General features: G+C 33.2%; 2 protein-coding genes across 2 annotated transcripts; both read left to right on the plus strand.

Annotated features, from left to right (window-relative positions):
- Window positions 1–2,719: 2,719 nt before the first annotated feature.
- LOC130243089 (sperm acrosome membrane-associated protein 4) lies at window positions 2,720–5,123 on the plus strand (the record flags this gene model as incomplete). Its single annotated transcript, XM_056475138.1, has 3 exons — window positions 2,720–2,870; window positions 4,597–4,707; window positions 4,795–5,123. Coding segments are annotated over 3 exons (468 nt in total), but the record flags the coding sequence as incomplete, so codon positions are not given.
- Window positions 5,124–7,869: 2,746 nt separating this feature from the next.
- negaly6 (neuromast-expressed gpi-anchored lymphocyte antigen 6) lies at window positions 7,870–13,493 on the plus strand. The gene is made up of 5 exons (XM_056475664.1): window positions 7,870–7,937; window positions 9,080–9,193; window positions 9,292–9,438; window positions 10,162–10,272; window positions 12,384–13,493. Exons 1-5 carry the CDS (start codon window positions 7,889–7,891, stop codon window positions 12,596–12,598), a joined length of 636 nt encoding a protein of 211 aa, XP_056331639.1. The 5' UTR covers window positions 7,870–7,888; the 3' UTR covers window positions 12,599–13,493.
- Window positions 13,494–13,724: the final 231 nt, after the last annotated feature.

Below are 13,724 nucleotides of genomic sequence, written 5' to 3' on the forward strand. Positions count from 1 at the left end.
TAAGACGGATGATTCTGTCGATGAAAGCAGATCTCAGGAGAACAAGATTACCCAGAATTTCCGCAACATCCTCAGCAGTTATTTAATGTAGGTTAAGGCTATTTCATTTCATGTCTTCCAGTGTTAAAGTCTGTATATATGTTAATATATTTTACACACTGACTTTATCTGACTTGCTTATTATCTTAAGTTAACGTAATTAAAAGGGAGCATGTTTTTGGTCAGTAGTATGTTAAATCCTTAACTAAAGTGAGGGATGTAATGTACTTCTACACCTTTAAGAGGGAAGTCCCTGTATGGTGTTGAATGTTGTCCAAGTGTGTCCTGAAATGTGACACCTAAATGGCGTAAAATTTTAATATTTGACACAATGTTGTTGGTTTGGGATCATTACACTGAAATCTGGTAAGGGATCATCAGATCATATAGCTGGAATGAGAGATTTGGGTGTTGTCAGCACAGCAATGGTAGCAAAAGTGATGTTTCTAAATGACAGACCCAAGTCATGCTATTTAATTGGAAAAGTGGTCCAAGAATAGAGCCTTGACGTACCCCAGTAGCAAGAGAGTGTGGCTGAGAGGGTTGTAAAGAAAATTTGGTGGTTCACCATGTCAAAAGCAGCATGCAGACTTTTTGGATGTAGCTCTTGTGAGTCTTAGGGCTTCCGTAACAAAGAGCAGGGTAGTCTAAGTTCCTGCTTTTTGAAACCGGACTGGTTAGTGTCCAGGAGATTGAGACTTGGTTGAACATAACAAGTTCTAGTGCTTTTGAAATAAATGGCAGAAGTGATATTGGTTTGTAATGCCACATTTTGGTACAGTTCAATGGGCTATATGTGCAGCTAGTGTTTTTTAGCCAATGATGAACTGAAGCTTTATGTGACTATTTTCAATTTCATAAGGTTCCATTTACAGCATTGATGCTGTAATGTAATTTCAATACATTCAAATAAATAGACTTAACCATTCATTTAAAAAAAGAGACGAAAGAACACGCTGTCATTAGCTCAGGCTAGCACAGAAATTCCATTAAAAATACTGGGGTTAAATTAATTTCCATATTTTAAAGACATGGCGCAAAAAAATATAATTTAATGCAGTGATTCTTGTTTGGTCTGATACCCACTTTATATCATATCTCAACCAGGCAGTGACGATTGTTTTGTTTTTTTTTTTTGTAAGAAATCAGGTTTTAAACGTGGCAGTTTTGTATGGAATGACAATTAACCAGAAGCCCTGGGGCTGGCTGATTGAAATGAAAAGTCTGTGTGCCTGTACTCCATTCAGTAGAGCATGGTTTGGTATGGCTCACCTTGGTTAGGCTTGTGTCATGCCATTTCAATTTTTAAGTGTTTTAGCTTCAAGAAACTGCTTTATCAGTTTTGCAGTATGACAGGGCTTGCTGTTCTGCATGAAAATAACTGGCTCACTGGACAATGAAAGGAACGGTATATACAGTTGAAGTCAGAATTATTAGACCCCCTTTGAATTTTTTTTCTTTTTTAAAAAAATTCCCAAATTATTTTTAAAAGAGCAAAGGAATTTTCACAGTTTGTCTGATAATATTTTTTCTTCTGGAGAAAGTCTTATGTGTTTTAGTTTGGCTAGAATAAAAGCATTTAAAAAAATTTTAAAAACCATTTTAAGGTCAAAATATTTAGCCCCTTTAAGCTATTTTTTCCGATAGTCTACAGAACAAACCATCGTTATACAATAACTTGCCTAATTACCCTAACCTGCCTAGTTAACCTAATTAACCAAGTTAAGCCTTAAAATGTCACTTTAAGCTGTATAGAAGTGTCTTGAAAAATATCTAGTCAAATATTATTTACTGTCATCATGGCAAAGATCAAAGAAATCAGTTCTTAGAAATGAGTTATTAAAACTATTATGTTTAGAAATGTGTTGAAAAAAAATCTCTGTTAAACAGAAACTGGGGGAAAAAATAAACAGGGGGCTATTTATTTAGGGGGGCTAACAATTCTTTCTTCAACTGTATATGTAAATCATGAAATATGTTTACAAGCGGCTCTTTTATTCCTCAAAAGGTTACATCAAATAGTGAGCTGAAAATGTTTAAGATTCTATGTTGTTTCCTAAATTTGACCTTCAGTGTCTTTATGTTAATATTGTTCAATGTTTATTTTGTTAGTTCTTGGCACTGCATTAACTGAATTAAACAATACTTCAAGTTTTGACAGATTTTCCTTCCACTCTAACAAATTTTCTTTCCAGATAAGATAAAGCACATTGCTGTGTGGTTCCTTTAACAAATGCAATGCAAATAAGACCAATGTAAATGCATAGAGTATATAAGAAGTGATCCTGATGAGCTGTCACTCATCCTTCAGTTAGTGAAGCAATGGCACTTCTCATTTCTGTCTTCCTCACCAGCTTTTTTTTCTCCAAAGGTACAGTATGCACAATTGATTCTGTCTTTTCACTTTCATAAAATTTTAATAAGAGTTGCAAACATGCATTCCTGTTTAAAGTCGATGCTTCCCTTTAACATATGCTGATACCTATTTGTTATATATCTCATTTTCAGCACTGACACTGATGTGTTATGCATGTGATGGAGGAGTACAATGTGGTTATAGCATTGCATGTTCATCTTGTGGCTCAGTTACCACAACTGCATACTTAAGTAAGAACAACTTGAGTTTGAGAAGTGTGAAAGTCTTGTTGGAGACTTGTTTTTGAAGAGGTTCTAATGTTTTGTAGATGGCAAAATTGTAAGCAGTTTCAGCAAGTTGAATTGCGCGGCTCCTTCGTGTGTTTCTGGAAGCATAAATGCTGGACAAAGCAAAGTGACCATTAATTCCCAGTGCTGTAATAATACAGTTTACTGCATCACTCAGCCTCTGTCAGGTATTGTGATTGAATCTTTTTAATTTGAAAGATTATTTGGTATTTTCAGCTTTACAGTTATAGTTCGAGTAAAAATTGTTAGCACTGCTGTGACATTTTGATTCTTTTAAAGAATATTTCCCAAGTGTTGCTTCACACAGTTTTTTTTTTTTTCAACATATTTTTAAACATAATAGTTTTACTAATTTCTAATGACTAATTTTGCTTGTCTTTGCCAAGGTGAAAGTCCAAAATATTTTTCACCTTATTTTGCAAGACACTAGTATTCAGCTTAAACTCGGCAAGATAGGTAAATTAGGCCAATCATTGGATAACAGTGGTTTGTATATAAAAATATTAAGGGGCTAATCATACTGACCTTATTTTTTAATTCTCATTTTTGAAAATAATTTCAGCCAAACTAAAACAAATAAGACTTTCCCCTAGAAAAAAACAATTATATGAAATACTGTGAAAATTTCCTTGGTCTGTTAAACAGTACGTAGGAAATATTTGAAAAAGAATTTTAAAAAATGTACAAGAGGGCTAATAATTTTAACTGTAAATTCATACTATTCCACTCTCTCTCTCTCTCTCTCTCTCTCTCTCTCTCTCTCTCTCTCTCTCTATATATATATATATATATATATATATATATATATATATATATATATACACATACATTTTTTTGTTTTAATTTTTTTAAAAACCATTTTAAGGTCAAAATTATTAGCCCCTTTAAGCAATATTTTTTTCCGATAGTCTACAGAACAAACCATCGTTATACAATAACTTGCCTAATTACCCTAACCTGCCTAGTTAACCTAATTACCCAAGTTAAGCCTTTAAATGTCACTTTAAGGTGAATACTAGTATCTTGAAAAATATCAAGTAAAATATTATTTACTGTCATCACGGCAAAGATAAAATAAATCAGTTATTAGAAATGAGTTATTAAAACTATTATGTTTAGAAATGTGTTGAGAAAAATCTTCTCTACGTTAAACAGAAATTGGGGAGAAAATAAACAGAGGTCTAATTATTCTGACTTCAACTGTATATATATATATGTTTATGAAAGAGTTCATTCAGTGAAAGACTAATAATGCCTCAATGCTTCACAGTGAGATTTAGAAGGTCTTTTTTCCCCAATTATTGTTAGGTTTTTTACAAAATGTTGTTATCTATGTGTGTGTAACTTTTTTTTGTATTGCTTTGTTTTTGATTTTGTATTGCTTAGTTTTTTATTTTTTATTATTATTATTATTTTGGGGTTTTCACCTTTATAGTATAGGACAGTAGAGAGTATTAACAGGAAAGTTTGGGGAGCAGAGTGATCAGAGGATCAGAGGATCGGCATAGGACCTCGAGGCGAAAATCGAACTCGTGTCACCGTGAGCACTTGAGTGCATGTGTCAATGTACTTTGCACTTTACGCGATTGGCACCGACTGCTTAGTTTTTACTGCGTTGGTTATGTGTTGTTGTGGAAAATTTATTGTTTTTGGACTGGGATGTGATGCTTGTTGTCTAATAATTTGTGGAACCATGGTGATAAATTCCCAAAATAAAGTTTCATATAAACGTTCATATTCATATTTTAATTTTGGGCACTTTTTGTTTTCTGAACTGTCCAAAAAGACCCTAATGACAATATTTTTAGTGTGGAATTTATCAGACTTTTGTAGAATTAACAAATAATAACATTTTACACATACCTCATAAGTTTACTGTAAATGTTTTTTCAGACTTGCCAAAAAAGAGTCCTAACGGAAATCAATGCTTCACCTGCAATATGACAGACTGCTCAAAAATGCTGGCCTGTGAGGGCGATGAGACTCAGTGCTTTACTGCAACAGGTGAATCATTTGTGTTCTAAAATCATTTATCAAGAATGACTGTGTTTACTTAAACTGCATTTTAATTGTTGTTGTTGTTTGTGTCAGTTTATGGTAATGATGGGAAGGTGCCGATGAAGGGATGTTCAAGCAGGCAGCTCTGTGGCATCAACGGGACACAGACTCTGGGTTTACCTGCTCCTCTCGGTGCTGCTGTTACCAAATGTTGCCAGGGAAACCTGTGTAACCAAGCTCAGAGTCCGAGAGCTTATTTCCCCATTCTGATAGCACTTCTCTCTCTGTTTTTGTTCTGATGTGTTCGGCCTTCCACTAATTTTGAAGCACATCTAAACCAAAAAATAATAATAATGGAATTTTTTTATTCTCACTGTAAACTGAAAAGGAAAATTAATTTCCACAGTCACTGAAATAATAAATATCCCTTAATTTGTACATGTTTTTTCCTGAGTGGTGCAATCAATCTCCTAAACTTTTTCTGTTTTTGAAGAGAGAGAGAGAGAGAGAGAGAGAGAGAGAGAGAGAGAGAGAGAGAGAGAGAGAGAGAGAGAGAGAGAGAGAGAGAGAGAGAGAGAGAGCGACTGAATGGAATGGAATACAGATAGATAGATAGATAGATAGATAGATAGATAGATAGATAGATAGATAGATAGAGATTTTTGCAATTTGCTCATAAAGCACAAAAATTAGTTTCTATAACCTCCTGAAAATGTAATAAAAAGAGGAGATGGAGTTCTCTAGTGGAAGAGAAGGAGATTGATGACCTGTAAAAAAAACAGAAGATTTATTTTACTTAAAAAAGTGAGTAAATCTGTTGCCTTAAAAGCGACCCGTTTACTTTACTTAAAAAGTGAGTAAAGTCATTGCAATATGCAACTGTTAAGTTGACCTAACTTTATTTTATAATCATCCACATAGCAATAAAAAAGGCAACAGTTTTACTGACTTTCTAAAGTAAAGTCATGTAATTGCTTTAAAAGCAAGTGTTTTTCTGACTATTTAATAAAGTCATCTAAAGTCATCTACAGATTTTTTTTACATACACATATCACTTTTAAAGATGCTACATTTTCCAGACTGTTTGTGGTTTCACAGCATCTCCAAACAGCTACATTTCATACCTGTGCTAGCAGTGTATAGGAGAACGTAAATAGAGTTTATTCACCTTATTCTTCACGTACGAGCGGGCGCAGCCATTGGAATCTTTTTGGCTCGAGACTTCCGGTCTCATCCATTTCTGTTCATTTTTAGACGTTAAAAACAGATCGGTTTGCTGCTTGATGTTGCAAACTGACGTTTTCTTATTATATTATTCTACCTTGTCTGTATAGTCATAAAAACACTTGCGTGTAGAGCCAGTAGTTTGGCCGTTTTCTGACGTTTATTATTCCTAGTCATTTCTCCCATAGGAAGCTGAGTCGGAAGTTCTAAAACAATCGCAAAAACGAGCGCACTTCCGCATCGAAGAATAAGGTCAATACAGAGGTCATGATTTTCCTTAAGGTAAAAAAAAATTGTTTGCAAAGGTTTCAGAACCTAAAACCAGTCACACAATAATACACTGTGACTAAATGAATATTTGTATTAACCAACAAAAGTTAATAAATGCTGTAGAAATACACTGTCTGTTGTTACTCCACGTTACTTAATGTATTATGCAGAATGTTATCAGATTATTGTAAAGTGGTAACTGTTTTAAATAGCTTTTGTTCTAAGAAAAAAAATTAAATGGTATATGTTCAGTGCTCACCATAATTGAGTGCAACCCATTGTGAAAATTTTAATTTTTCTCCATTTCTCAGTGAATATAAGCAATGTATTTTGGTGCATTTAAACAAACAGATTAAACAGATGAATTTATTAAAATAATATTTTAGTCACCAAACAGATTTAGAAATTGAAAGATAATTCAACTTAATTCAAGCAAAATATTGCAAAAACAATTACAACCTACAAAATTTCAACTAAATGTTTACATTTTTTGCTTCTCTTGATTTTTCCTCTGTTTAAAATTTGTATTTAATATTTTTCTATAACATATAAATTTGGGTGTACTAGTTTTTGGACCGTTATCGTAAGTTATTTCGTTAGATAAGCTCCAGATTTGGCTTCAGTACTGACTAATCTAATGTATATGCACAAATATAATATTGTATAGCTTCCTATTTAAAATATGAACTGAAAGGAGAGATTTGTGAGTGGTGTACTTATATATGCTGAGCACTGTATATACTGGATTCCAGCCAGGAGATAATTTGGTTAATGTTGATCCTTTTTAAAAATGAAAAGAACAGATACAAATCAGCTTTGAAAAGGTTGAGTTCCACCGCTGTAACACATTCAAATCTTAACTGTTAGTGTATTTATTCATTTAATTTAGTAATATTAATTACTATTTAAAATGTTGTTAAATATATACAGAAATATAGAAAATCATCACACCCCTTAGAAATAATGACTTGATTTGTCATTCAGCCTGAAATAAATCACATTACAAATAACTTTTCCAGCCTTTGACAGGTTTTTGTAGCCTTCTCCTAACCTGTACCTTTCTACAACTTCATCCCAAAGGCCTTTTAAAAGTAGGGTGCAATCTGAGTAAAGGTATAGATTTTCACAAGATAGGATGCTTTGCTATAGGCACTGTAAATCCAGACTTATTTACACCCTGCTTACGTGTTTGCTTTCTCTGCATTTTTTCTCTGCACACCACAAACCTTCCAATTTCTTGCGATGTATAAAATTAAATGTAATATAAACCTAATTTCTACAGTCTACAGAAGTAGAGATGAGCTGTACAGTATATCTCTAACACCATAACAATGGCTTTCAGACAATAGAAAGAGCATCAAGCTTTCCCATGAACACAAGGTGAAGTCACATCCTTATCATATTACCGACACTTCATTTCTGAGTGTCTCTAATGTCCAATATATTAAATGATAAATAATACACATATAAAAAGTACATCCTACGCATACTGTGTGCAAAATCATACCAGCATCTGTCAATAAAAACAACAGGTTTGAAGTTTTCACATTCAAACCTGAAAAACTATAGTTGTGTGACACATTGAAAACCTTTTTTGTTTTTAAGTGTATCAGTTTCAGGATGTTTCACGCATGGAACAGAGGGATTTAATCTCCTGTTTCTACTTCTTGTTTCATTCTGAGCTCAAATCACAATGGCACGGTCTGTCCTCTTTATTTTTACCTGCACACTTTTCTCCGAAGGTAACTGATGATTTTTTACTTCAAGCTAATTTGTTTATGTGATATTCTTTTGTAGTCTATGATTAACTATAAGTAAATGTGAAGGACTATGTGAAAACAAAGACTTGACAAATTAAAATACAGATTAATAAACTGAATATTTATTTTAAGGAATGTATGTCTTAATATTTGTTTATTTCTTTACATTTATTATTTGCTCTAGTTTCACTTCCTAATCTAGTTGTCCAAACCTGATGTTTTATACTATGGTAACACTTTACAATAAGGTTGTAGTAGTTACACTGTAAAAAATTATATGATTAATTGTAGATCATTATACCTTATTAAAGTTAATCATGTTCTAACTTAATTTTCTAAGTTACGCAAGCTGTTTTTGGTCAGTTAAACATAATATAAGTTCAATGGACTCATAAGGTTAATTTGAGTCAGCTTAAAAATGTAAGGCAAGTAGAATTTTTCTTCACAGTGTAGTTAATATATTTACTAACATGAATAATGAACAATGTATTTCATTTTTGCTAACATTAATTATTGTAATTGTTTATTGGTTAAAAATAAACAACTAAACAACTTGTTAATTATTGTTGTTGATTGTTTGTTTGTTAACCCACAGTGCGTTAACTACTGTTAACAAGTATTTAGATTTTAATAATGCATTAGTAAATGTTGAAGTCTAGGAGTATGATTATCAATTCAAGTGTGAGAGATTCCGGGTTCAGATCCCGGACGAGCCCCCGGTTTTTACAACCTATTCTAAATGTTGACTAATAAATAATGTACGAGTGTTGTTCTTTCATGCTAGTAAATACAGGTATATTTTGCATATTTGTTATTTAATTTAGATATAAATCATCTGCTAAATGGCTATTTTTAAATTTATAAATGATTTTTATAATAACACATTTAACAGATTGTGTGTAAATAGTTCTTTATGTTCATTGCCCTAACTCACTTATATAGTTTGCATCATAAACTAGTCTAATAATATTACAACTATTGTTGAATCAAATTGCTTTAGTCCGTTCTTGTCGATTCATGTGGATAAAATCATCCTAAATGTATGAATTTATAATAAAAAGAATAAAATAATATAAAAATGTTGTTTGTACATAAAATAGATAATAAAATGTGTTTACTTTCAGTAAGTTCTCTAACATGCTATCAGTGCATACCTGAGACCTCCATTAAATGCACTGAAACTACAGTGAATTGTCCTGTTGGTCAGTGCGGAACCATGAAAACCACATCTTATTTGGGTACGTCCTGCAGGAGACCGAGCATTTGGAATGAAAATTAGTTATCGTAATTTTTGGTATGTTGAAAAATAAGTCAAATGTACATTTGTGCTGTATAGGAAACAACGCAATTTCTGCCATGATCATGAAGAACTGCTCTGCAACTCAAGAATGCGTGACTGCATCTGTAAACTTTGGAGTCACAAAAATCATCATCAACAATGAGTGCTGCAGCACTGACCTGTGCAATGACCAGATCAAGCAAGGTGCATTTAACACATCATGAAGAATGTTATGTGACTTTTAAAATGTGGATATATTCATCATTCATATATTTATACATCACCAAACTAACCCAGGCTCATTCTGAAAACGTACCTCTATGAATCTATAAAAACCACTGTCGACTGACTGAATGACTGACTGACTGACTCATTGATCGACTGACCCATCGTCCTCCTTTCCTAAACCCAACCAATTGTATTGATTGACCCACTCAACCATTTCCCTAAACCCAACTAACAATTTTAAAAAGCCCTCGACTGATTTTTACCACGTTTTCAGATTTGACCACATTCTCACCCTGTTATTTACTTGTTTTTTTTTTTTTTTGGATTCTGTTATTGTCTAAACCGCTTTCTGGAATCATTCTTTAACAAACTCGAACCCCGTCATCGTGGTCAACTCCTCTTTGCATCTCAAGTCTGTCAATGCACATGGCAAGCTAACGGGACAAACTGGTAACAGCGGGAAAGCCGTCCATACGGAGGTAAGCAGTCAGCTGGTAAGTGCGAAAAGGAACGGGGTCATCCCGCCCCATAGTGTTCATTTTAAAAATGAAATGCAGCCATATGTACTTCTGGCTACATAATTCACGATCTCCAGGAGATATAGGGCTACGTTTTCAGAATGAGCCTATGTTGCATTAGACATAACGTCAATGGAATTTTTTCCCTGTTGTTGATTTAGTAATCCATATTTTTTTATAGAATCCCAAAATAGGCTCCCAAATGGAATGCACTGCTACACTTGCAAAGGAGAAGACTGTTTATCAACTTTACCTTGTGCTGATGGAGAAGATCATTGTGTCAAAGCAACAGGTACCATAAAATGCAAAACAAGAGTCTAGACTGTCTTGCTTAGAATCTTCTTAATTTGTATACCCACAAAACATATTACATTTTAATGTTTCAAATATTGTTTTTGAATATGCCAAAATATGAGTAAAATAATATTCTATTTTCATGAAGTGTAGCACTAGCACACTCCAAACGAGATATAATGCATTCCAAACAAGATATATTGCCCTCCAAACGGTACTTCAGTGTGAAACAATCATGGCTGCCATATTGAAATGTTGTTTCAAACCAAATTTATCAAAATTGGCTACTTCAAAGGGCCCTTTGGAATAAAAAAGTTTGAAAAATACAACTGATGGACACTTTAGCGAGGTTTGTGTTTAGCTGGTTGAGAATGCCAATTTTTATTTTGTTTTGTTTAAAATGGAGATCTTTGATTTTGCCATTATTCTGAATACCCTTAACAAAATGTAAATATTGCATTTAAGTAAAAACTCACCCATAATGACATCATTACTGGACAAATCATAATTTTTTAATAATCTCTTGAACAAATTCTTCACTGACAAACACATTTTAATGGATACAACCTTCATTTGAAGCATGATTTTGAATGCTATTGTACACTACCTGACAAAAGTTTTGTCGCATATCCAAATTTTAGGAACAACAAATAATAACTTGACTTCTAGTCAATCATTTGGTATCAGAAGTGACTTATATGAAAGGCAAAGGCCTCTAGATTACGCTTATTTTACTAAAATAAAATATGATCATGCCTTGATTTTTAATTATGTAATTAGGACAATAAGATCTGACTTTGCTTAGATAAAAGTCTTGTCACTTAACAGAAATGATGTACAGTATAGAATATAAATTCATGGTGCAGTGGAAAAAGAATTAATATTATGTATGACTCCTATGAGCTTGGACGACTGCATCCATACATCTCTGCGGTGACTCAAATAGCTTATTAATAAAGTCATCTGGAATGGCAAAGAAAGCGTTCTTGCAGGACTCCTAGAGTTTATAAAGATTCATTGCATTCATCTTCAATGCCTCCTCCTGCAGATATACCAGACATGCTCAATAATGTTCATGTCTGGTGACTGGGCTGGCCAATTCTGGAGCACCTTGACCTTCTTTGCTTTCGGGAAATTTGATGTGGAGGCTAAAGTATGAGAAGGAGCACTATTCTGCTCAAGAATTTGCCCTCTCCTGCGGTTTGTAATGTAATGGGCACCACAAAATGTCTTGATACCTCAGGCTGTTGATGTTGCTATCACCTCTGCAGATATCTCGCGTGTCTCCATACTGAATGTAACCCTAAACCATGTTTTTTCCTCCATTAAACTTGACTCTGTGAGAATCTTGAGTCCATGTGGGTTCCAATAGATCATCTGCAGTATTTGTGAAGATTGGGATGCAGTTCAACAGAAGATTTATCTGAAAAATCTGCCTTCTGCCACTTTTCCAAATGATAACCTAGAAGTCAAGTTATTATTTGTTGCTCTTACAACAGGGATAGACAACTACAAAAGTGTAGACATCAGTGTTTGTACTCCAACTATAAACTGTTTGCCCCTGAAATAACACAGAAATAAAATATTGGTTGAAAAGACTGAAGTTCTTTCATAACCATGCTTTTGCTTACTCTGAGTAAAAACACAGAGTTTAATGTACAGATGTGATTGTCAAAGGTTTAAAATGATCATTTAGGATTGTGCGGGTGTTTGAATTGAGACTACAAACATTTAACGATTAGTGGGTGTTTTCTGTATATTATGGTAACATGTACAATGGTCATTTTTGTATTATTTTATGAAATAACGAGAAAAAAAATAATTACCCTTAAAATTAAGATTGAGACATATTATGGATTTAGTATGTACAATCAAATGTTTTCTTTTAACTGTTTTTTTATACTTCGGCTTAGATCGGCTTAGTATGAGAAACAAATATGAACCTAAAGTGTATTTCTGACATTATTTCATTTTCCAAATCCTCTCTGCCCCATATAAGATTCTTGTGTGTCACTGTTGTTGAAAGGTGTTTTTTTTCTCCTTTCAAGATAAGCGATGGACTGTGATCGTCTAGTTTGTCCTGAATTTTACCCTATCATTTTTCTACAGTCATTTCAGAGGGACAGATGATGACAATGAGAGGATGTGCAACCAGAAGCTTTTGCAGAGGTGACCTGTCCTCCCAGATCAGCCAAAACAACACAGTGGCAGTGGGTCTGACCTGCTGTAAGGGACATTTGTGTAACAGCTCAAAAACTCTCATTCAGAACCGCATGGTTCAGCTGAGCCTTCTGATGTGTGCCATAGTTAACTTGCTGTTGTAAGGTTATATAATACGGTAATGTTGATTGGCTTTTCACTGACACAATTTAAAACAACTGAAAACCCAACCAATATTAATACACCTTTAAAAATTCTGGGTTGTTGTAAACAAATTTTTGGATCAAATATGAACAAACCCAATCATGTTATGTGTTATGACAACCCAATTTTTCTAGCAAACTACACATGATAATGTTAAATAGGTTGTTCAATCGCAAATTAACACTCATTTACTCACCAAACTCATAAATTGTTTGTCTACAGAAAAACATTACTTTACATTAGTTAATGTATTTAATAACATGAACAAACTGTCAATCATACATTTATTAATTCAAATAAATTAAGCAATCTTTGTTAACATTAATGAAAATACAGCCTTTCATTTTCTGTCCTTGTTAAGCTCATAAATGTTAACAATCATATCTTTGGATTTTAATAATGCATTAGTAAATGTTGATTTTAGATATTTACTTGCATGGCACACCGCCTCACATTGACATTAACAATGATTAACTAATGCTGTACATGTGTTTTGTTCATTCTTACTTCATGTAGAAGAAAAAAATCACCCAAAGCTGAAATTCTGTCGACAATCCTTTGTTCTAAACCATTATGAGTCTCTTCTGTTAAACACAAAAGCAGACATTTTGAAGAAAGCTGAAAAACTAACCATTTACTTCCACAGTAAGTGAATGATTACAGGTTTTCAGCTTCAAAGTATCTTCTTTTGTGTTTGACAGAATAAATACACTTTATTTATATGAAGGTTTCGAACTTGAGGTTGAGCATAGTGAGTAATTTTGGGGTGAACAACCCCTTTAACTAATGAAACCTTGTGTAAAGTGTGACCAATATTTAATAAAATTAAAATAATAATATTAAATAATAAAAAAAGACTTCTGTCCATACACTTAAAGTCTGTTCATCCAAAAACTCCTCAAACGTTCTTGAAGATATTAAAGGGATATTTCTACAAGTTTAAATGTGCTGTTAAATTACTCACATTCAGCTCATCTTGTAGACTCTCTTTTGCAAAACAAATTTAGTTTTAGCTGAAACCATGGTCCATATCTTTCTGATTCTTTTAACAATGATAACAATTACTCTGAGAGTATTTGAATAAAA

The sequence above is a fragment of the Danio aesculapii genome, chromosome 16 (assembly GCF_903798145.1).
Source record: "Danio aesculapii chromosome 16, fDanAes4.1, whole genome shotgun sequence".
NCBI lineage: Eukaryota > Metazoa > Chordata > Actinopteri > Cypriniformes > Danionidae > Danio > Danio aesculapii.